At 42.2% G+C, this 24,579-nt stretch overlaps 1 protein-coding gene across 1 annotated transcript in view; it reads right to left on the minus strand.

The window, feature by feature from the left end:
- LOC105922902 (NACHT, LRR and PYD domains-containing protein 12) overlaps window positions 1-24,579 on the minus strand; it is a gene marked incomplete at its 5' end in the record, with an annotated part of 78,471 nt that overhangs the window by 124 nt on the left and 53,768 nt on the right. The window contains 11 exons of the mRNA XM_036129724.1: window positions 1-1,871; window positions 2,253-2,293; window positions 3,052-3,199; window positions 3,578-3,700; window positions 3,915-4,189; window positions 4,677-4,891; window positions 11,433-11,488; window positions 15,247-15,329; window positions 15,811-15,851; window positions 20,948-21,118; window positions 22,425-22,598. The exon at window positions 1-1,871 is cut by the window's left edge and continues 124 nt beyond it. Of these exons, the coding sequence (XP_035985617.1) occupies window positions 1,626-1,871; window positions 2,253-2,293; window positions 3,052-3,199; window positions 3,578-3,700; window positions 3,915-4,189; window positions 4,677-4,891; window positions 11,433-11,488; window positions 15,247-15,329; window positions 15,811-15,851; window positions 20,948-21,118; window positions 22,425-22,598 (1,573 nt within the window). The remainder of the gene's footprint in view (window positions 1,872-2,252; window positions 2,294-3,051; window positions 3,200-3,577; window positions 3,701-3,914; window positions 4,190-4,676; window positions 4,892-11,432; window positions 11,489-15,246; window positions 15,330-15,810; window positions 15,852-20,947; window positions 21,119-22,424; window positions 22,599-24,579) is intronic.

The raw sequence follows: 24,579 nt of genomic DNA on the forward strand, positions 1-24,579 counted from the left end.
GTGCACATTTCATACCAAAGCACATTTTTCTCTGGGACACAAAACCGGTCTCCTTCCTGAGCGGTATTATGATGGCTAGACAGTCCCATGGTGTTTATACTTGTGTATAATTGTTTGAACAGATGAATGTGGCACCTTCATGTATTTAGAAATTGCACCAAGGATGAACCAGATTTGTGAAAGTCTACAATTCTCCTCCTAAAATCTTTGCTGATTTTTATCGTCCCATTATGTTCCACAAAGAGGCAGCGGCTGCATTAGAAAAAGTCTTTTGGGTAAAGATTCTTTAGCCAAAGTGGGCGTGGCTCACTGGTTGCCATAAATGCTGTCTGAACACTGCAGTCGGTAAGGAAGGACGTTGGAAAAGGAGCCTGTAGGCTTCCTGTCATAGTTGGTGGTACAAGCTTACTTGTATGAATGAACTTTGGTGAAAGAAATTCAACGTTTATGTTTCAAGATATTCATAAACAGCTGGTAGGAAAGGACGTATTGAAATTACAGAAACTTGAAATCACAGCAGATTTCTGGCTGTGTAGATAATTTGTAATATTCAAACTTTTCTGTAACTGGATCTGAGGATCCATGTCTACTTTGTATCTCCTAGACAAAAGTCTAAAAATGATTGAGTTTACAGTTTTTACTGTAACTGTTTAGTGCAACTAAATTTAACAAAAATGTGAGAATAAAATGTACAGCAGATTTTCAGCCGTAATAAATATTTGTGAACTATTCTACAAAGTTGTCAAATGTCACAACAGAATCACGTCAGTATCAGTTTTGTGACAGTTTGTATTCAGAAGATTTAATAAAAGAGTGAAGTATATCGTTTATTTATTTTGTATTGATACATAACCTCACTGTATTCGTTTTGAATATTCGCTATAACATGATAGCGTGACGTTTGTGTCAATAATCTTCTAGCATAGGTGATCCTGCGTGGTGGGAGGGGAGCCCCCCAAATCAAATTCTGCTTAGGGCCCCCAAGAGGCTCGGGCCGGCACTGTCTGGTCTTGAGAGTTTATTGCAAAGAAGGCGAAACCAGAATCAGTTACCGGGCTGGAGTTGCTGAGTTGCAGGAGCAGGCTGAGTGGAGGAAACCAGAGAAGTGAAGCACTGAGGTAACAGGAGTTCCAACAGCAAGGCAGAGTACTGGACTAGACAAGACAGGCGTGACGTGACGTGGCGTGGTGTGGTGGGGTGTGGTGTGGTGGGGTGTGGTGTGGTGTGAGCGGAGACTGCAGGTGGAGACAGCAGACGACCCGGCAGCGAAGAGCAAACTGAGGTAAGCTTAAGAAGGGGTGTGAACAGGTGGAACCAGCCAAGAGAAGATTGCAGCCAGACAGGTGCTCCCAATCAGAGCTGCAAGGAGGAGGCAGGAACTGCTAAGAATGCAGCTCACAGGCTGCATCATGACAATTTCACTTATGAAATCAAAAACAGAGTTTCAACTTTCTGTCATCTTAGCTTTCAGCTATTCAATGATTGATATTTGAAGTTGAAAGGTTTAAGCTTTTTAGCTTGAAACTAACCTCTTGCAGATAGAACAGCTAAAACAGAACGATTGAAATTACAGAAACAAATGAACGCATAATAAACTCTTAGCTCCTTTTTCCAGTTCTCAGTTTTTATAAACTGTTCACAAGGTCATTCCTGCCCATTTTCTGTAATGTTGTCTTCATGACTTGCACAGCTTCTTCTGAGCCATGATGCTGCACCAAGCGATCCACCACATCCTCTCTTGAACCAGTCTCTTCTTGCTCTTTTGTGAGGCACTTGTTAGGCAGTTGCATCAAATACCATTTAAAGTTTTTAAATTCTTCCTTGCTCAACTCTTCCAGGATTGTCAGGATGTTTTCCTTTAGAGTGAAGCTCTGCTTGGAAGAAACAATAATCCAAAATTAAATAAGAATAAAACAACGTGAGTACCTTTCCACTAAAAGGATGGGACACAATACTGAGTCAAACATGAACTGCCTCAACACAAGTCTGTGAAGTCAATGTTTTAATGGGTTTTGCAAGTGTAACATTCAAATGGTTAAATCTGTGCAGTTTTTAACCATTGTTTTTTTTTTTTTATTTTAAAAAGGATACTTAATAATTCACAAGTATTATGTAAATTGGCCAATGAATTATATATATTTTTTATTTCAGCACTTTGGTTTATATTCTTTACACTTATCTTCTCGTGTTAGAAAATCTTGCTCTGCTTAAAGTAAAAGCAAATCTGTAACTAAGAAGAAGACCAAGCTCACCTCTGACTGGACTTTTACACTTGGTGGAACCTCATTTGGATCTGGGCAGAAAAAGCAGAAACGTTGGTCTGGTAGAGATTGCATCAAAAGCACTTTGTCATAATGGCTCATTATTGCTTTTGCTAAATTAAAGTGTATGGCCACTAGTCTATGTGCAAAATGTCGCTTTTTAAGTCTTTCTAATTTTGTACAACTTTGTTGAAATTATATATATCCTTCCCCAGAGTGAAGAAAAAAACTAGTACATTCATTTGTACCTTTCAAGTTTGACTACTGCTATTTTTTTACTCTCAAGCAGATCAAAGCATTTACTAAAATGCCTTCTGTTTTTCAGAGATCTGATAGTATAAAGCCCTTAATAATCAAGCTCCATCATATATCAGAGCTCTGATTACCCCGTATGTTCCTAACAGAGCACTTCGCTCTCAGACTGCAGGTCTGCTGGTGGTTCCTAGAGTCTCTAAAAGTAGAATGGGAGGCAGATCCTTTAGCTATCAGGCTCCTCTCCTGTGGAACCAACTCCCAGTTTTGGTCCGTGAGGCAGACACCCTGTCTACTTTTAAGACTAATCTTAAAACTTTCCTTTTTGACAAAGCCTATAGTTAGAGTGGCAGGAGAAGGGGGGCTTTCCCTGTTGACAGGGTTACGGTTAGGGTTACTAATGTTGACATTCGTGCAAAAACCACCACTTGTGAAGATCAACACGGGATGAAGACCTAAACATGAGCATTCACTTCCTGAAATCTGCTCCATTCTTCTGTCTTATCTACAAAAGAAGCAAAACTACAGAAGACTTTACCCTTTTCCAGTTCAGCGTCATACTTCCAGACTTCCACATCTGTTTCTTCTTTAATTATTATTGGCACTTTTTCTGTGCTGGTAGGAACACGGATCTCAAATGTTGGGTTGTATTGATTTCCAAAGTATAAGTCGAACTCTGCCGCCCCCTGAAAACAAAGAGCACAAAGTCTAAATCTGAACAGGCAATAAAAATATTTTAAATGTGAACACATTCCTTCCTATGACATGTTTTCTATTTAAAACAGTGTTTTGGAAGGATTTTTTACTATGATTTAAAAATCATAATAGTCAAGGATAGCTAAAAAAATGTGACTAAGTTTGTCTCTAATCAAAACAAACAAACAAAAAAACTCAAACTTTGAACTTTAACTCTTGTAAGGACAAACATTTTTCCATCATAATCCTTAGAAAATCATCAACCAATCTATAAAATATATTAAACTTTGTAAGCTTTTGATTAGGGAACAAGTCTAAAGGGGGCTTCTGTCACAAGAATGAAGGACTTGTCTATGACTAAATTTTACCTCAGGTAGGATTTTACAGCCTTGTGGAGCTCCTGGGCATGAAAGGATGTATCTCTGGTCTTTGATGAGTTTGCAATTGGAAGTGCCCCGGAGATACTTACAGTCTTTATAGTCTGTCTCAACCTGCAAAAAAGTGCTTTTAATAATCAAAAGAGAAGTCCCAGAAATAACCAGCAAACCTTCAAATTTTATTTAACATTAAATAATTTTCAGAAGTGAGACTGTACAGCTTGTTGGCATTTCAACTGTTCATCCAGCTATTTTAGTTATTTCTACGCTGTATTTAGTGTTATTTGAAAGTTCTCTCACAAAGATAAAATGTTTGAAGAATCCTTACCTGATCTTTTGAGATGTTCCTGGGCAGCAGAAACACATAGAGCTTTTGGTTCTGTGCTGTAGGCTTCGGTGGACAGTGATACAACAGGACATGGCTTGCCACGGGATCTTTTCTCTTTTTAAACCTCTTCACGAAGTCCCAAACCAGACCAAAAGGTGAAAGATCAGAGACCTCCACAATAACATGAGTGTCAGTGATCTTCAGCGGCTCCAAGAAGCTCAGTCCATCATCAGTGGAAATGTGAACGACAGACAGCAGGCCATCGATGGACAGCACTGAAAATACAGACCACCAGATGTAGCAGATGTTTTCTATTTACAACAGCATTTTGTATTCTACACGTTTACATGTAATTCAATTGTAGAAACAGTAGAAATCTGAATCAAACAATATCAGTTCCCCAAAAAATCAAGAATTAGTTTGTTAGATTTAGTTTTTAACGGAATTGTTCCTCCATGTTTTAAAAGCGATAAAGAGAAAGTCCATCCCTTCTATCTTGAGAGTATGTTTGTAATTTCAAAATTTTTTCCTAATACAACATGAGTCCTTCTGCCAGTTATACAAGACAATAATTTGGAAAAAGTTCAACAAATTTGACAACAAACTGCAAAGATACCTCTAGTGTGTTTAAAAACAAGGCAGAACTTTGAGCAGATGTTAAAACTATAAACTGGAAACAAAACCTGCCAAAACCAGGAGAATCCAGGCTCCCAGAAATGTCCTTGATGTGTTCAGAAACTTTTTGTCTTTACCTTAACTTACCATTTTGTATTTCACAGTGTGGGAAGTGGATCTGGCAGACTGCCCCATTAGAACATGTGATGTTGTACAGCGGCCCTGCAGGGATCTTGCCCACTGGTTGAAGGAGGCGCTCCTCCCATTGGATGGTCCCATACTGCAGGTCAGCCTCCCGAGTCATAACAAACACCAGGTCAGTCAAAGTGCACTGGAACACACCTGGACCAGGACACCGGAACCTGTAAGACACAGAATGACTCTATGAAACAATAAAATGAACAATATCTGAACACTAATTCAGAGAGGACAGCAGCTCCTGTGAATGCTGGTGCATCATGCCGCCGCTGCTCTACATTCCCCAGTAAAGTTAAATTTTGATTCCTATACTGTCTCAAAATCCTAAAAGTCTCTTCATGGCATGTAAAGTAATCTTGTTGTCAGTAACAAGGGAACTGCTTAGCTTTATCCTACCTCTTGCTGACTCTTGTTACCTGCTCCAGCACTCATTGTTCTGCCACGCCTGACATAAATATGTGGATCTATGAGCTGCGTGCCCTGGTAACGATCCTCTGGTTCGCCCAGTCTGTGATCCATAGACCAGTGACCGGTCTCTGGCAGTATTCCGCTCTGCTTCCACCTGTCTGAGTCACTGCCTTTAGCGCTGTACCTGAAGATCATCTACCAGAGCCGGAGATATGTGCATCCAGGGTGTTGTCACAACCTTCATGTTTGAAATTCAACGCAGATCACTTCAGTCTGGGCAGGGACTCAACGTCCTTCACCTGGCCCTGACCGTGCTGTGAACCACAGTGTGTTAGCCCACCTGGCCAAGTTAGCTAGCACAAACTCAGCAGTCACTCAGTAAAACTCCATTGTCAGTTTTGGTCTGCTAAATATCCGCTCACTCACTGGAAACGGGCATCTTGTCCAAGACCTCTTCCATGATCACAAGTTGGATTTTCCCTGTATGACAGAAACGTGGCCACAGCCTAATGACTTCTCTCAACCAAATGGTAGTTGTCTAACTGGGTTTGTTTACATCTGTCAGCTTTGGCCCGTGCTGGGAGCATCGCGATGCTATTCCAGGACACCTGGAAAGTCTCGCCTGTGAGTGTTGTTTCTGTCACATCCTTCAAATCAGCCGCTGTGCAAATACCTGGGCCCACACCAAATATTATAGCAACTGTTTACCAGCCACCCAAGCCAAACCCAGACTTTTTAACTGACTTTTCCTCTTTTATTACTCACATTTCATGTCTTTCCTCTAACCCCCTATTGATGGGGGGTTTTAATATTCATATTAACAATTCTAACAGTACATCCTCCAGAGAATTTCTATCCTGCTTGGACAGTGTTGGACTGCAATGATATATTAATAAAAATAATTGAACTTTATTGATCTCACAATGGAGAAATTCACTTCTGCATTTTAACCCATCCCCTTGGGGAGCAGTGGGATGCCCGGGGAGCAATTGGGAGTTAAGGGTCTTGCTCAGGTACTCAGAGTGCAGGCTGTGGGGATGGAACCGGGTACTTGCAAACTTCTCAGAGCACAAGCAAACTGCTCTAACCACTAGACCACCCCTACCCTAAATCTAATATTTGAACTCATTCTAAAGGACACATTCTGGATCTACTCTGCTGCTCAGGACTTATACCATTTAATTGTCAAGCTTTTTCCCTTCCTTACACTGATCATAAGCTTATCTTTTCATTTAAATCTCATTTTATATAAAACCATAAATCCACACATTATTTTTCTGCAACATTAAGGACATTGACATAACTAAACTTGCTATCTTTGTCCTTCATCATTTAAATAGTCTTTCTACCCCTGATGATCTTTTTCAGAACTATAATACAAAGCAGAAAAATCTCAAAGTCTTTTGCCGCAATCAAATATAGAACTGTTATTTTTAAACTCTCAGCCCCTTGGTTTACCCCCAACATTTGGAAACTCCAGTCCAGAGGCCACCAGTTTGAGCATTTATAGATAAACTGGCCTCACTGTCCATAAGGAAATGTATTCTGCTCATTCAACTCATTATAAGGACTTTATAAATGCTGCTAACGCACTCTATTTCACCAATTCAATCACAAATAGCAGTAATAACACAAAAGCACATTTCTCCATTGTCAATAACAACGCTCAATCCACCACATCTTTCTCCCCCATCTTCTCTGAAGATTTTTGCAACTTCATAATGTCTTTTTCCAAGACAAATAAAATCCATAAAATACATGATCACATAACCCTTAGTGCAGCAGCTCTCCTGTTTCTGTCCCCATCGTCACTCCCCCTTTAATGTTGTCACTGTTCATTCTCTCTTCAGTTGTCGATATTTCCAACCGGGTCCAGAAATTCAAATTCTTCACCGGTAGACTGGACCCCCTACCCACTTCCCTGGTTAAAGCATGTCTCCCTTCACTTATTCCCCTCATGACTTCTATCTTACATGCTTCTCTGAGTACTGGCATTGTTGCCACTCCCTTCAAAACTGCAGAAATCATTCCCATTGTCAAAAAACCTGGCTCAGAGCCTCAGATCCTCCTTCTCTACGTTTTATGGAACATTCTGGTGCTCAGGACCTTCAGATAACTTTGCTGTGATACACACCGGGCCCAGGCTGCACGTTTATCAGACATGACAGCTAAGTTCCTCTTCATGCTGCCTTGATGTTCTACCCACAGCTTTCTTTAAGAAAGTTTTACCTGTCATAGCGTCTGATTTGACTCAGATAATAAACACGTCCCTTCTGTCAGGTGTTTTCCCTCCAGTCCCTAAAAACAGCAATTATCAAACCACTGCTGAAAAAGAACAATTTAGACAAACTTCTACTCCAGAACTACAGGCCCATCTCAAACCTCCTTTATCAGTAAGATTATTGAGAAAGTTGTATTTCAACAATTAAATTCTATTCTATTGGACCTCAGTGCAGCATTTGATACTGTTGATCACTCCATTCTGTTAGAACGACTGGAGAACTGGGTCGGCCTCTCTGGTACAGCTCTCCACTGGTTTAAATCCTACTTAAAGGACAGGGACTTTTTTGTATCAGTAGGTAACTTTACATCAGAGATGACAAAAATCACATGTGGGGTTCCCCAAGGGTCCATCCTGGGTCCCCTCCTCTTCAATATCTACATGCTCCCTCTAGCTCAGATAATAAAAAAACAACATCAGCTACCATAACTATGCAGACGACACACAGCTCTACATCACCATGTCACCAGGTGACTATGAACCAGTTCAGGCACTGAGTAAATGCCTAGAAGAAATCAATGCCTGGATGTGTCAAAACTTTCTTCAGTTGAATAAAAACAAAACAGAAGTCAAATATTTGGACCAATAGAGGAAAGATCAAAGGTTAGCACACAGCTTCAGCTGCTTCAGCTAAAAACCACTGATCAGGCCCGAAACCTGGGTGTAGTGATGGACTCAGACCTGAACCTCCAAAAGCATCTAAAGACAATTACAAGGTCGGCTTTCTATCACCTGAGGAACATTTCTAGGATTAAAGGACTGATGTCTCAGGCGGATCTGGAAAAACTAATCCATGCGTTTATTTTTAGTAGAACTGATCACTGCAACGGTGTTTTCACAGGTCTGCCTAAAAAGTGGATCAGACAGCTGCAGCTGATCCAGAACGCTGCTGCCCGCGTCCTCACTAAGACTAAGAACGTAGAGAACATGGACCCGGTTCTGAAGTCCTCACTAAGACTAAGAACGTAGAGAACATGGACCCGGTTCTGAAGTCCTCACTAAGACTAAGAACGTAGAGAACATGGACCCGGTTCTGAAGTCCTTCCACTAAGACTAAGAACGTAGAGAACATGGACCCGGTTCTGAAGTCCTTCCACTAAGACTAAGAACGTAGAGAACATGGACCCGGTTCTGAAGTCCTCATTAAGACTAAGAATGTAGAGAACATGGACCCGGTTCTGAAGTCCTCACTAAGACTAAGAACGTAGAGAACATGGAGCCGGTTCTGAAGTCCTTCCACTAAGACTAAGAACATAGAGAACATGGACCCGGTTCTGAAGTCCTCACTAAGACTAAGAACGTAGAGAACATGGACCCGGTTCTGAAGTCCTCACTAAGACTAAGAACGTAGAGAACATGGACCCGGTTCTGAAGTCCTTCCACTAAGACTAAGAACGTAGAGAACATGGACCCGGTTCTGAAGTCCTTCCACTAAGACTAAGAACGTAGAGAACATGGACCCGGTTCTGAAGTCCTTCCACTAAGACTAAGAACGTAGAGAACATGGACCCGGTTCTGAAGTTCTCACTAAGACTAAGAACGTAGAGAACATGGACCCGGTTCTGAAGTCCTTCCACTAAGACTAAGAACGTAGAGAACATGGACCCGGTTCTGAAGTCCTTCCATGGCTCCCTGTATCTCAGAGAATAGACTTTAAAATCCTTCCGTTAGTCTATAAATCCCTGAATTAGCTCCTAAATCCATCACAGACTTGTTATCAGGGCATCAACCCTCCAGACCACTCAGGTCTTCTGGCTCCAGCCTGCTCTGCAGAACCAGAACCAGAACCAGAACCAGACACGGAGAAGCAGCATTTAGTTCCTATGCTCCACTGATCTGGAACAAACTTCCAGAAAACTGTAAAAGTGCTGAAAGCCTGAGTTCCTTTAAATCAAGACTAAAAACACATTTGTTTAGGATTGCCTTTGACTGTTCTAGTTAAACTGTTTTACCCTTTTTAATGTTCTTTTTTATTTCTACATTTTATTCCTACTTGCTTTTATTCTGTTTTATTTTCCTATATTTTCATGTAAAGCACTTTATTGTGCTATATAAATAAATTTGCCTTGCCTAGCTTTGCCTTACACCTTGGACAGGTCGTCAGTCTGTCGCAGGACCATCAATGTTATGCATCTGATTTCTCTCTGATTTTACTTTTTCTTTTTTGGGCCGGCTGGCTGTATGACACTCTCTATTCTTCTCCGCTCCACTAATTAGTGGGAATAGCTACACCTGTGCTTATCCTATTTACCTGCATGGTGTTCACCTGTGCCTATATATGTATACAGTACTTGCCTCTCATAGCCAGTCTCCACTAGATCTTGAAAGCCTTTTAGTGCAAGTAGCTGTCCAGCTGGCCTGTTTTGCATCGCTTGTCTGCTGACCATATTTTCCTATGGTTATCTGTCTCCAGCACATACATCCTGTCTTCACCTGTCAATAGCAGACTGCTGTCTGCACTTCATCTCTCTTGCTCTACCCTGGGGTCCGTTCTTCGTACGTTGCTTAAAACATCCGAGATCAAATGAGACATCCAAGATGATTTCATCCGGCTAATCATGATCCGGCTAATTGGGTTCTTCCAACACACCTGTTGTTTACGATTAGTATGGCTGGATTGAGTTATCTGAGACAACTGCGCGTTCATGCGTTTGTTTAAAAGGGGAAATGTATCGATAGTAGAAACAATGATCAGCAGCGCTGCTATTGGCTGTTCAGCATGGCCAAAGAACGCCCACAGTTTTTCTCCCAGCAGAACACGAGCTTTAATGGAAGGTTATGCCGAATTTGAGTAATTAATTAAAACACCTCAAAATCTGTTAAAGCCAGGAGAGAGGGCCGGCAAAAAGCAGCAGACAAATTAATGCGTAAATACTGTCCATGGTAGATGTTTCTATCACTTTCTACAGTATGAATTTTTGCATTTTAATAATCTCATATTTACTTTGTTCTTTTATATCAAAGCCTCCACGGGACCCACTAGAACATGGGAACAAGTAAAAGTGAAATACAAGAATATTCTACAAAATGGTAGCCTTTAATTATTATACTTTATTCTAAAAAGGCACTTGTTATGTCAAGAGATCCAAATTTCAGTGTCATTCCTTAGACACGGGAAGTAAAGGACACGTGCAAACTGGGAATTTTAATAAAAAAAATTCTTTATCTATAAAAAATGAAGTTCTTCCTTTTCCAAGTCATCCACAGTTTACACGGTAAAACTGTATTGCTCCGTGTCTAGATCATAGGAAGCAAGCCATCGACAGGAAGCAAGCCTTTCAAAGTAAACTAAACTTCACAATAAAATGGCCTGAACAAATCTTCTTACTGAATATGATAAAAATAAAAAGCAAACCATCATACAAATAACTTAAATATTTTCTATTTATGGCTCTAACATCACTTTTTCCTCTTTAAAAGCCACTGTTAAATTATGTGTTTGTCTGTTTATAACAGCCACCAAGAAAAATCTCTCTACAATTACACTGTCGCGCTGCGCTAAAGGATCCTGTCTATTGCGCAATACGCAATTAATTCGAAAAACTCTAAAATTATTCTTGCACCTTCCGGTTGCTGTCGTAAAAATGGACATGGCTACGACAGACTTCCCTATCTCCTCCGCTTATAAAGCTGCGATCTAATCCTGTTTATATGAAATAAGCCTGTTGTCATAAATAAGCCTGTTGTCATAGCAACATGTGTGGCGCGCATGTTGCTATGACAACAAGTGCAGGATGAGTTTCGAAGAACCGAACAATCGAAGATCATGCCAAATCGTCAACAATCAAATCCAGCTAACTGAGTTAGCGACGTACGAAGAACGGAGCCCAGGACTTTAATCTGCTAGCATAGAGTTTTGTTTTATTTTTCAATAAACCTTTTAAGCGTAAGACCGTGTCTGGCTGTATTACCGGGTTCTCAGTGCATTACAATAAATGTGTAAGTTAAATATATCCAACGTTTTTTTTGAGTGAAATGAACTCATTATCAGCTTTAGCAGCAACAGTGTTGCGTACCTGTATGAAACCTGCGGATGCTGAGTTTCCACCTCTGGTGTGAAGCTTGATGGAGCCTGGAATTTACAAACATCAATAGTTGTTTAGTAATCAAATATAAAATATAAAAAGAAAAAAAAATCACTCTAACGTTAAGTGAAAGTTCCACAAAACAGTAAGTTTAGATCTAAAATAGTCAATGTATGTCTACTTTTGTGTGAACCAGCATTACATATTGTTGCATGGACCTTTCACAGCCTTATTCTGAGGAAATAAAATTAGGGATTGTAACTAGATAAATCAAATTTGCCAATGGCAGGTTTAGACAACAAGTTAGCTGCCGTTTTCTTATTGACCTTTTAGGCAGACCTGTGAAAAAAACATTGCAGTAATCAATTTGACTAAAAATAAACTCATGGATTAGTTTTTCCAGATCCTGTTGAGACATCAGTCCTTGAATCCTGGAAATGTTCTTCAGGTGATAGAAAGGCAACCTTGTAATTGTCTTTAGTTGCTTTTGGAGCTTCAGGTCTGAGTCCATCACTACTCCCAGACTTTGGGTCTGAAGCTGTGTGCTAACTTTTGATCTCTCCTCTATTGGTCCTAACATTATTACTTCAGTTTGGTTTTTATTCAATTGAAGGAAATTTTTGCACATCCATGCATTGATTTCTTCAAAGCATTTACCCAATGCTTGAACTAGTTCATAATCACCTGGTGACATAGTGATGCAAGAGCTGTGTGTCGTCTGCATAGTTATGGTACCTGATGTTTTTTATTATCTGAACTAGAGGGAGCATGTAGATATTGGCCTTCTGAGTCTGATTAATTAAATATGTGGCATCGTTTGGTTTAAATCCTAAAACTCCCATCCTGCAGCTGTCGTGTTTGACAAGAATGCTTACGCAAATTGTTGCACTTATTTTGACTAATTGATGTGATTAGAATTTATTGTGCGATTAATTGATTATTGCGACAGGCCTACTCAAGACTTCAGACTTGACTTGGACTTGCAAAAAATGACTTGTGAACATGTCTGCCTTAAACTGCTGACTTGCACTGAATGACATCAGCCAAGGCCACATAGTCCAGACAGTAGCTGCTGCTACCCAATCTCATGCACACTTTCAAGTGATCATCAGTCATGGTAGAGCGGTATTTGGACTTCATTATTTTCATGTGGGAAAAGACTGATTGGCATATATAGATGGAACCAAATAATGCAGTCAGGGAGGTGGCACAATTCCTCATGTTGGTGTAGTTTTTCCTCTGTTAGTAAGTTCCAGAACTGTCAATGAGCCCTGGTCTTCAGCTCAATGTCAGCTTGCAGAGTCAAAATTCCATTCTCAACACTGGACGAGTTCAAGTGAAACAGCGTTGCAATTTTTAATGCAAGGAAATCCACCTCTGTATCCTCCCGACAAGGGTAGCTCATGAAAGTAGCAACTGGCTCCAGTAAAGCAAAGTCTTCAAAGCATCCGTCAAACTCTAACAGACAGTCCTCAGTCTGCTCTGTGTGCCGTGTACTGTTAAGTTGCTCAGATGTCTTTTCTTGCATCTCCAGCTCTGGCGCAACATCCTGGAAGTTTACCAAATCATGGCACTGAAACTTTGAGGACAGGCGTTTCATCTTTCTTTTGATAGCATTAACTGAGCTTATTGTATTGATTACAGTTTTGTCTTTTCCTTGCTGCTCTACATTATGTTTGTTCAGGATGTTGGTCAGATCGCCATGTTGGTATTACAGCCACTGGTTATCATTTAATTGGCTGCATCTGCATGTTTGGCTACTGAAAAGTCCTTAATCTCTAGACAGAGCTCTCGAAATCTTTGCAAAAATTTCCCTCGCCTGAGCCATTTCATGTCAGTATATAGCACAAACTCGGAGTGGTCACAGTCAGCCTTATCCAGATGTGCGCAGAACAGACGTCTTTGGCGAGATCTAGCTCGAATAGAACAGGCAATCTTCATTGTTTACATCCATTATGTCTTTCAAGTTAAGCATTTTACTGCATAATGCTTGTTGATGTGTTATGCAGTGATAGTTAGACAGGAAGTCCAGGAAAGCATCGACCTCCATAGACTTAGCTATGAAACCATTCCAGCGTCCAACCATCACAGGAGCTCCATCTGTGGTGATGGACACGAGTTAGCACCACGAGAGCTTGGTTTTCTCAATAAAGCTTTTGAAAGACTGGAGAATGTCCTCTCCTCTCATATATTCTTTCATGGGCAGTACTTTCAACAGCTCCTCTCTCGCATTCACACCATCCATCCATCCATCCATCCATCCATCCATCTTCTTCCTCTTATCTGGGGTCGGGTCGCGGGGGTAGCAGCTTCAGTAGGGAGGCCCAGACGTCCCTCTCCCCAGCCACTTGGGCCAGCTCCTCAGGAGGAATCCCAAGGCGTTCCCAGCAGAGAGACATAGTCCCTCCAGCGTGTCCTGGGTCTTCCCCTGGGCCTCCTCCCGGTGGGACGTGCCCGGAACACCTCACCAGGGAGGCGTCCAGGAGGCATCCTGACCAGATGCCCGAGCCACCTCAACTGGCTCCTCTCGACGTGGAGGAGCAGCGGCTCTACTCTGAGTCCTCCCCGGATGACTGAGCTCCTCACCCTATCTCTAAGGGAGAGCCCAGACACACTACGGAGAAAACTCATTTCAGCCGCTTGTATCCGGGATCTCGTTCTTTCGGTCACGACCCAAAGCTCGTGACCATAGATGAGGGTAGGAACGTAGATCGACCGGTAAATCGAGAGCTTCTCCTTTTGGCTCAGCTCTCTCTTCACCACAACGGATTGGTACAGCACAATTGGGCTGTGTTACTCACATCTGTTGAGTCATCTAATTGCAGCGAAAAACATTCACAGTTACATAGTGTAAAAAAATCCTCTTCCAACTTCATATGGAAGTGGTAGGTTTTACGCTTCTTACTCAGGCCAGGTATTTCATTTTTACATTTTTATACCTTTTCTTAAATTTCATTGTAAATGAACTCTAGGCTTGGTACACTCACGGGAACAGAACAAGTTACCATGGTTTAAGCAGCATGCGTAGGGAGCCAGCCCATGTGACGCCAGATTGGCTTCCCCGTATGTCAATATGGACAAATGTCATAGTACAGATGGATTATAGCCTATCATAGATCCCCTACTTTTCAATGTCATGCGATCTAGCCACACCCTCTTTGCGATCAACCAGTAGATTGCGATCGATGTATTGGGCACCCCTGCTCTAAATTCAATTCAATTAAATTTTATTTATATAGCGCCAATTCATGAAACATGTCATCTCGAGGCACTTTACAAAGTCAAATCAATCAGATTATACAGATTGGTCAAAAAAAATGTCCTATATAAGGGAATCAGGTGATTGCATCAAAGTCCCAACAAGCAGCATTCACTCCTGGGGAACCGTAGAGCCACAGGAAGAGTCGTCTGCATTGTCCATGGCTTTGCTGCAATCCCTCATACTGAGCAAGCATAAAGCGACAGTGGGAAGAAAAACTCCCCATTAACGGGAAGGAAAACCTCCGGCAGAACCGGGCTCAGTATGAACGGTCATCTGACCGTTCTGGGGGTTACAGAAGACAGAACAGAGACACAACAAGACAGACAAAAAAGCACAGAAGCACACATTGATCTAGTAATCTGTTCTACATTAGATGGTAATAGCGGGTGATCTGTCTTCTCTGGATGATGTCACAGCTAAAGTAAACTAGCTTTAGCTAACAGTTCACTTGCTGCATGAAACATTATGCTCTCTCCAATTTCTGCTCCAATTAAGATAGCTAGCAACAAAACATTAATTATTGATTTAAAAAAACATAATTACCTCTCTGTTTGTCCTGTTTGCATCCTCTTCTTTTATTCTGTATCTTGGATCAGTGACACCCTCAATGCCGCTTAACCGCTTCCCTGTAAACAGACTGGAGTGGTTGGTGTGTGCCTAGCATCAGCAGTGTCTCTGTCTACTTGGTGCATGTTTAACTGAGCTGCACTCTCTGTCCTGTCTGGCCAGCAGAAGACTAATTTGCTTTATATAAGTCATAGTGGTTAAAAGAAGAGAACAAATTTCATTGTAATGTATGTTTCAATGACAATAAAGACGATATTACTATTAGTGGCTTTTAGATATTTCACAAAATATTGGTATTCCAAGCAGTATTAGTTGTAGGCTGTTAGTAAGAAAGAGAAACAAGCAAACAAAAATCTAAATGCACTTAAAAAATGAATCCATGGCACCAATACTGCCTATAGCCAGGGCCTGCTCTGCTTCCTGTTCCTTAGAATCAACTGCCCTGCCTGTTACAATCACGTCCTTAACAAATGACTAAATAACTGGATTAATTTTTTTGGAAATCACCAAGTTCAGCACAAACACAGCTTTAGCACTTACAAGTTTGCTCTGTCGAAGCTTCAGCTGCACCATCAACTAACCTGAAGGGACACAGAAAACAAGAATTAAGAAAATCAGATTTAGTTTAGGTTAGGTGTCATGAATGTGTCTATAATCATTAGCACAACGTCAGTCTATGCCTTTGCACTTATTGGACTAATGTAGCAGGACTGGGACGAACGACTATACAAAAGGAAAGATCAACATAAAGGTAACCAGACCAAAACAGGCTGATTTTCAAGGATTGGTTGAAATGTTTCACTGAACTGCACATCAGTTAGGAAAACATTGTCTAATCGTCCAACAGTCATTTCCAGACTTTCATTCTTAGATATTAGTCTGATTTCAATGTCTCCATTACCCATGGCAGAATAAATATGTGAATAAGATACTGTTTCACTTACGACTGCAGCTCAGCCCAAAAACAACCTTGTGATCAATAAATTCTTTAGTGAATAAACTTGCTCTGAATACCAAGAAAACCAAAGAAATCATCGTCAACTTCAGGAAGCACTGACCCAGCCCCCCTTTTCATTTGTGGTGAACCTACTCCTTATGTGGAGTAGATTCTAGTTTTCTTGGTGTCCCCATCTTCTCTGACATCACCTGGTCAGAGAACATTGCAGCCATCAAAAAGAAGTGTCAGCAGTGGCTACACTTCCTTCCAGTCCTCAGGAAGCACAAACTAGACTTCTATTGGTCGTCCATTGACGGCCAGCTGACATACTGTATCAGAGTTTGGTACGGCAGCAGCACTGCTGCAAACAGGGAGATGCTCCAAAAAGTTGTAAAGTAAACCCAAAAGATTGTCCTCTCCCTTCTCTGATAGACATTTACAACTCATTCCAAAAACTAGTAAAAAACAAAACAACTGGACTTTTTTCCAAAGTTTGAAGATGTTTCGCTTCCTATCCTGGAAGCTTTCTTAACTCAAAAAATTTAAAATCTCAATTCACCTTTACACATGCTCATTAAACGTCTTCAAACTTTGGAAAGAAGTCCAGTTGTTTAGGTTTTTACTTTTTTTGGAAAGACGATGACCTGGATGACTGAGAATCTTCACCAGCACATTTATAACTCCTGCTGCCTCAGCAGAGCCACAACTATCAGTAAATGCAGGTCCAACACTGGCTTTCAACTGTTAGACCTAATGTCCTCAGGGAGGCACTACAGGTGCATTAGGTCCAGAACAAACAGACCCAGGAACAGTTTTTCTCTAAGGCGATAACCACCCTGAACTCACACAGGCACTGATAAGCAACAGGAAAAAAACCTGTGCATTTGTGACCATGTAAGATATTTACAGTCTATATTCTACAGTGTAAAAAATTTACATACATATCTTTTTTCTGCAATGTACCTAAAACCCAGGACTGTACACTGTAATGATCACAGCTTTTGCTGTAATTATTTTTCTGTTGTCTGTCTTAGCCTTCTGTATGGTGCTTGCTCTGGCTCTGATCTGGTTTTTGGACATCGACCCCTGCCTGCCTCTTCACTCTGTCTCTCAGGTCTGCCCTTTCTGTACCTCTGCCTGTCGGAAATTGGAATCTGGATTTTGGAAAGAAACTTGGATTGGGTCTGCTGGATTTCCCCTGTTGTACCTCTGCCTTCTTTCGATCCCCCGTCTATGATGTTAGACTGCTTCTGTGTTTTTCCCACATCGCCTGACTCCTTCAGGAGAAAGAACTCAGCATTGGATTCAACGATCTTTACGAATCCAGTTAAGGTTAGTGGCTTCTTCAGTGCAGCTAATATTTCCCCTCACAAACTCCCAGTCACTAACCTGCCTTTCTCCCTTGCAGTTCCTCTCCCAGAGGCTCATCATTTAGGCCAGTGGTTCCCAACCTTTATTTCTTAAAGCCCCCCCTGCTGAAGTCCAAGACAAGCCAAGCCCCCCCAAGCCTTACACAGGCCCGCACAAACGTATCAAAAGATTAAAGTGATTTGTAATGAACATTTATTTATTTGAAAAATAAAGAATAAATGGCAGCTATGTCATTTTGTTCTCATTATTTTTGATTAATAATGTATTTTTTATGCCAACGGGTGTACAGTACACAGAAATTAACTCCAAACTCCAAAAAAGAGAGCTAACATATAAACTTCAAACCTAAGCTTAACTTTCATCAGCATGTCCACATTTTCAATATATTTTCCAGTTCTAATTTACAAACATGCATAAAGTAAAAACTAAAAAAAAAAAACAGTCCCATGTGATCATACACACTTAACTACTGGCTTAAAAAAATAAATTATACAACAGTTTCAGAAACCAGTACTAAACTTACAACTTTTTTTACTTCTTATTTGTTCAGTTACTAATGGGTACCTTGAGCTTGCATATTTTTGACCAGGGATGCGATGTCAGGTTTGATTGTTTTGATAGCCAGTCTAAAGTCCTGGTGAACATCGAGTCTGTTTCTGACTTTAGTTTTTATTGTTAATAGCGCGCTGAAAGCTGCTTCAGACAGGTATGTAGTGCTAAAGGGGAGAATAACCCTGGTAGTTACATGTTTGGCCAGTGTGGGAGTAACAGCGTGTCCTTTGGCAATCCAGAACTTTTTAAATCCTTTTTCCTGGAAATATCTTTTGGACACAGAATCAGCTTGAAGGTCACAAAGCTCATCTTCACAGCCGATGTATTCTACGTCCTTCGGGGTGGAAACGTAGGGGTCCAACACCCACGATTCTCTGGATAAATACTGGTCCATGTCGGCAAAGCGGCTCTGAATCTCATTGCGGAGAAGGTTCATGTGCCGCGTAAACTCCATGCGCAAAGACGCACGCACGGCGCCACCAGACTGTTTCAGCAGCAGCAGGAAATGCTGCAAGTCCCCCTTTGACATTTTAGTGACTCTGTATTCCAGTTTGCGCACAAAAGCGTCCAGGGCGTTTTTGCAAAGCATGATGTTCGATTCTGGCCCCTGCATCCGCTTGTTTGTTTCATTGAACAAAGTGAATGTGTCTGCCAGATAAGCCGCTTTGATCCAAAACGCGTCAGTCAGTTGTTCAAAGAGTGGCCGATTGTGATCTTGGATGAATTCTTTTATTTTTTCTTGTAGCTCAATAAAACGCACAAGCACGAGTCCACGCGACAACCACCTCACCTCGGTGTGTAGCAGCAGTGTTTGATGCGCTTCGTCCTCGCACAGCTGGGCAAAAAGTCTTTTATTAGAAGGGTGAGCTTTGATGAAGTTTACAACTTTAACTACAGTTGATAGTGTGTCGCTGACGAGTTCTCCACGTATTTTTCTTCTTTAGATAACGTATCACAAGATCGTTTTAAGAGTAAGTTGATGGTATCAGATTGCCAGATCCACACAGCAAAAGCCTGAAGGGACGGAGCGAGTCTGTTAAATGCTGGCCAAGGGTTCCGTACTGCGACATATACAAAGGATTATTTTGGTGTTTTTGTCTTGTTAAGCATGCATGAGTTTGTTTTTTTGTTTTTTTTTGGAACGTTGGCGAGGCGGCCAACACACAGACGTACTAGCGCACGTGAACGAGGACGTAATGGAGCCGCTGTCTGGAGCAGCAGCCACTTCTCCGGCCCTGTGTAGCGATCGCCACCTCCCCTCCGCCGCTATTTAAGTAGAACAATGACTAGAGCAGAATTAAGTTGTATTTACCGGAGATGAAGTGTAGACTGCAAATTCTGTCGTAATATGATGGCTCCCCAGTCCATTGGGAGTGTCTGCCTGCGCTCTTTTCATTGAAAATATCCATTTCTTTCTTCGGTAAACGACAGAAACGTACATCCAACGATTTGGAATGCCTCTCTGTGCAACCGGGAGCACAACAAGTCGTAGGCATTGTTTAGATTCCAAAAATAAACTAACTAAAAGTACGCTCTAAATCACCCGTTTTGTCATGTACTAGACGAGAACAGTACTGTTTGTGTCTACACGCCGGACCCGGACGTAGCGCTGACGTCTTGCGTGACAAAATTATTCAACCTTGGACAAAAATATTAAATACAATTTATAAATATTGTAAAATCGATTTGGGTGTGCGGATTTTTTAAATATGATCACAACCATAATTTTCTTTTCTTTTTTTTTTAACCATAATTTTCATCACCTCAAAGCAGAGAAAGCTCTGCGCCCCCCCCCCCCCCCCCCCCCCCCCTCCCCTCCTGTGCTCTCTGGCGCTGACCCCAGGTTGGGAATCACTGATTTAGGCTACACCTTGACTTTTAATAAATTATTTGAAACATGCTCTTGTTGTGTGAATTGCCAGGTATGGCTCGTGAGATTCATTACATAGAGCTTACCTCTTAATGTTTATATTGTTTATATTTTTGACAATCTGACTTTTTGATAACTGCACTGGCTGGAGCTTACTTTAATATCTTTGTACATGTGTGGACCATGTTGTACAATGACAGTAAAAGGCATTCTGATTCTGAAATGTAATGATGTGACATGAGACCTAGTGATTTCCAGGCTGCAGTTAGACTGATCTCAGAGCTGTGACTAAAGCCCTATTCAATTGGGATTAGTTTTATCTAGGGATCAGATGTGATTTGTAAAGCTTATGGAGATTGTCTGTGTTTCTATTCCCGTCAATGTGCCATGTCAGTAATTTGTAAAGTAAAATTCCCCTGCAAATTACCTTGTATATTTTGCTGAACTCAGATGTGCTTTGATAGTATTAATCCAATATGTATCTCTGTGATTTTTCTGATATGTGATTAGGTGGTGCTTGTTTCCTTATGTATTACATGAGCTCCCTAGGTAAAAATAATCCTGAGCAAATAGGATTTAAAATGAAATTGCTCAGCTATTTCCTAATAAAATGAGAGAACAAAGAGTGTGAGATCAGATCTGATGCTCCACAGCTTGATGAATGAGGACCACTGTCTCTAGACATGGTGGAAGGCTGTCAGCTGGAAGACATGAACACAACAACAACAGTCATCTTCACATGGACACAAAGACAGGAAGACAACAAGCTGCTGGCTCCTCTGATTGGCTCATTGTTGTCTTTGTGTCCAATCAGGAAGCCTGTCACCATTCTCCTCCCACTGAGAAGCTGCAGCTTTACTGGAAACACTGGATCTTTGCTTTGGTACCAACTGGGTTCAGAACAGTTCTGTTGACAGCAGCTGGACTCACTCCAACCATCTACTTACAGAGTTTTCAGTTTGTAGTCTGGACTCTTTACAAGATCCTGCAGCTGCTGAACATCTGACTCCTTCAGGTTGTTGTATCTCAGGTCCAGTTCTGTCAGATGGGACGGGTTGGACTTCAGCGCCGTTACCAGATGATCACAGCTGATCTTTGACAAACTGCATTTATACAAGCTGAATAAAGAATGAAAGATGTGAGCTGAAGCCACCAGGATGCAGGTTCTAACAGTCCAACAGAACCAGTTAAAGAACTCTCATTAATATTAATGACAACAAGCTGCTGCTTCAATAAAGACCTGCTGACTTCAGCTCTTCAACAATCAACAATATCAGAACTTTCAACAGTTAAAACTTCTTTAGCAGTTTTTACAGTCCTGGCTCTCATTTAGAAACTTTGTGTGGAATCCGTACTAAAAGTGAACGCCAAGAAAAAGAAAATGGAGTATGGTAAAAATATTCAGATGAATCAACCCATGCTCAGGCACAGCAGCAGCCATTTTCCTTTCTGGATCCCAGCTGTAGCGTTACATTTGGTACCGGGTTCTGGCTCAGGTTCTGCCCTCTACACGCCCAGATTCAAGCAGAAACGCTCGATGCACCTCATGAATGTTAATGTGTGAACAAATGGAGATTAATGCAGATAAATGAACTATTTTAATGATTCCACAGCCATAAAAACATGATGTGATGGAGAAAATTTCATATAAACTGACTTTAGGAGCTGAAGCTCCCAGAAGCAGAACCTGCTACTGTGACATGTTGTGTCTGAGTGTTTTAGTCAGTAAAATCCTTGCAGAGCTTCTAAAAGTGCTGAAGCATCAATCAGGGATTATAGATTTGTTCCTGTCACACAGATTCCAGGAGCTGAAATTGACTTTTCTAAACTGGCTTGAATCCCCTCTGAGCCGCTTCACATGAGGGGCATTTCTACACACTGGGGGTCCCAATGCTGTCCGCTTCTGACCTGAGATCAGGGCTCAGACTCAGTTACACAGAGAGACAACATTAAAAACTGGCTCCAAGTCCAGGAACAAACTCAGCAAAGATTTATTACAATGCAAGATCTGAACTTTGCTTTTCAGGTCAATTACATCCACTTATTCAATTATTTTAACATCATCCTGTAGAAAATGGAGAAAAACTGACCTGATGAAGGTTTAAAAAGATTAAAAACCTTCAAATAAATGAAACATCAGCATTTTATTTCTTCTCTTCCTCTTCCTCAGTTCTGGATAAAAGCTGCAACTCTAAATTGAAATTCAGCTCATTGTTTCGTGTTTTCTGCTGATTATTGAATAAATGCTGACAGGAAGTTAGAAAAAGAAAGAAACTTTAAGTGGAGCAAAGCAGAGAAGAAGAAAGCAGACTTTACCATGAAGATCCTCAGTGTGGATCAGTAGAATATCAGCCAGATGTCTGCAGTTTAGTGTCAACACAACTTTCACATCACAGATATCAGAACTAAAACATGGAGTCTGACCTCAGTGTCTGTAGTTTGCAGAGGGGAGTCTGGAGGAAACCACAGAGCTCCTTCACTCCACCATCTTTCAGGTTGTTGGAGCTCAGGTCCAGTTCTGTCAGATGGGACGGGTTGGACTTCAGGGCAGAACCCAGATGTTTACAGCTGATCTCTGACAACCTGCATTTATACAATCTGAATAAAGAATGAAAGATGTGAGCTGAAGCCACCAGGATGCAGGTTAAAACTGAAACATGAACAAATAAATGATCAAATGTAGAAAATGAATGTCCCTGAATGTAAAAGTGCCAGAAACATGATGAACTGATGTCTGATATGTGATCCAGTAGAACTGATTTAAAGAGTTAAAGCCAGCAGAACCAGAACATGTTATCATGACGTGTGAAGGTCCAGATCAAGGTGTGGTTCTCAGCAGTGGCGGCTGCTGATGAAGATGTTCTGGGCTTAGGGTTGGGGGGGGGGGCACTAGACCTTGGAGATTAGCAGCCAACAATAAACTCTCCTTGAACATAAATCCATCCATGATCACTTGCTGCTGCTGGATATTTAAGTCTGATGGCTCTGGCGTCTGTTTAAAATGCTGCTGTCTTCTAGTCTGGCTCAGGGTTCTGCTAGAACAGTGGTTCTCAGAGCCACAATGTTCTAAACATGGATCATTTAACAGAGTTTCAGCTCACATTGTTCTGGATTCATCTTCAAGCTAAAGCAGCAGCCTTGGCGCTTTATGCCGCTGCTGTGAGCCTGTTGTGGGTGTGGATCAGAAGCTGCTGGTCCCGCAGCAGAGGAGCAAAATGCTGAGTCAGCTTCAGCACCTTTATGTGGAGAGACATGTGGTGTGGCCACTTCTCTGACACTACCTGGGACAGACACCTTCCAGCATCTGTGAACACCGGGACGTGTGACTCTGGTCTGCTGAGGGCAACTCCCTCTGACACAGTGGGGGGGTTTCCCCAGTGGGCCAGGTGGGCTCCCACTGACGGAGGGACTGCAGTCATCCTCTGCCTCTTCTGGCCACAGGGTCTCTGCGCAGGCGGGTGAAGCATCTCTGCAGGCAGGCGCCTCCTATGAAGCAGAGCCAGCGGAAGCAGCAGGTGGGCCGCTGACGTCATCCCCAGCAGCCGCATGACGGACAGAGCTGTCACTGTGTGGAGGTGTGACCCGGCGGAGCAGCGCTGACAGCGTCTGCTCTGGGCTCTCATGGTGGCCCAGTTTAGCTCCTAGCAGCTGGGACGCAGAACACAACCTTTTAGCACTTTATGGAGAACCCAGTTCTGTCAGCTGTGGAGCCAGAGCTCTGGTCTGCACCGCCGCTTCCTCTCTGGACCGAGCCAGCAAGAGCAGGTGGTCCACATAAAAGAGGATTCTCATCCCTGCAGAGCGCAGCGGCATCTGGAGAACGTGCGTGGAACCAGAGAGGAACCCAACGGCAGGTTGTAGTGACAGGGAATCCCCTGGAAGGAGAAGCGCAGATACTTCCTGTGTTTGGGGATGATGGAACATGGAAGTAGTCCTTCAGATCTATGGAGGAGAACCAGTGGTTCTGGAGAACGTTCTCCAGCAGCTGTCTGACTGTCAGCATGTGGAACCGTCTCTCTGTGATCAGAACCAGTAAAAAAAGGCAATAGAACCCCGTGGAGAACCCTGGAAATGACGTCTTTATCCAGGAGTTCCTGCAGTTCTGACAGGAGAGCAGCGCTCTGCTCTGGAGACGCTAGAACCGTCTCCATGACTCCTGTAAACCGTGGAGGAGAGAGGAGGTGCAGCGCTCTGCTCTGGAGACGCTAGAACCATCTCCATGACTCCTCTGAACCGTGGAGGAGAGAGGAGGTGCAGCGTGGAGCCTCTGCTGATCAGTCTGTGAGGAGGAGATGAGGAGGAGGAGGCTGATGGATGAGGAGCAAAGGGAGTAGGAGGCTGATTGAGGAGGAGGCTGATGGAGGAGGAGGAGAGAGGAGGTGCAGCGGTCTGCTCTGGAGATGCTAGAACCGTCTCCATTACTCCTCTGAACCGTGGAGGAGAGAGGAGGTGCAGCGTGGAGCCTCTGCTGATCAGTCTGTGAGGAGGAGATGAGGAGGAGGAGGCTGATGGATGAGGAGCAAAGGGAGTAGGAGGCTGATTGAGGAGGAGGCTGATGGAGGAGGAGGAGAGAGGAGGT

The sequence above is a fragment of the Fundulus heteroclitus genome, unplaced genomic scaffold (assembly GCF_011125445.2).
Source record: "Fundulus heteroclitus isolate FHET01 unplaced genomic scaffold, MU-UCD_Fhet_4.1 scaffold_207, whole genome shotgun sequence".
NCBI classification, from domain to species: Eukaryota; Metazoa; Chordata; class Actinopteri; order Cyprinodontiformes; family Fundulidae; genus Fundulus; species Fundulus heteroclitus.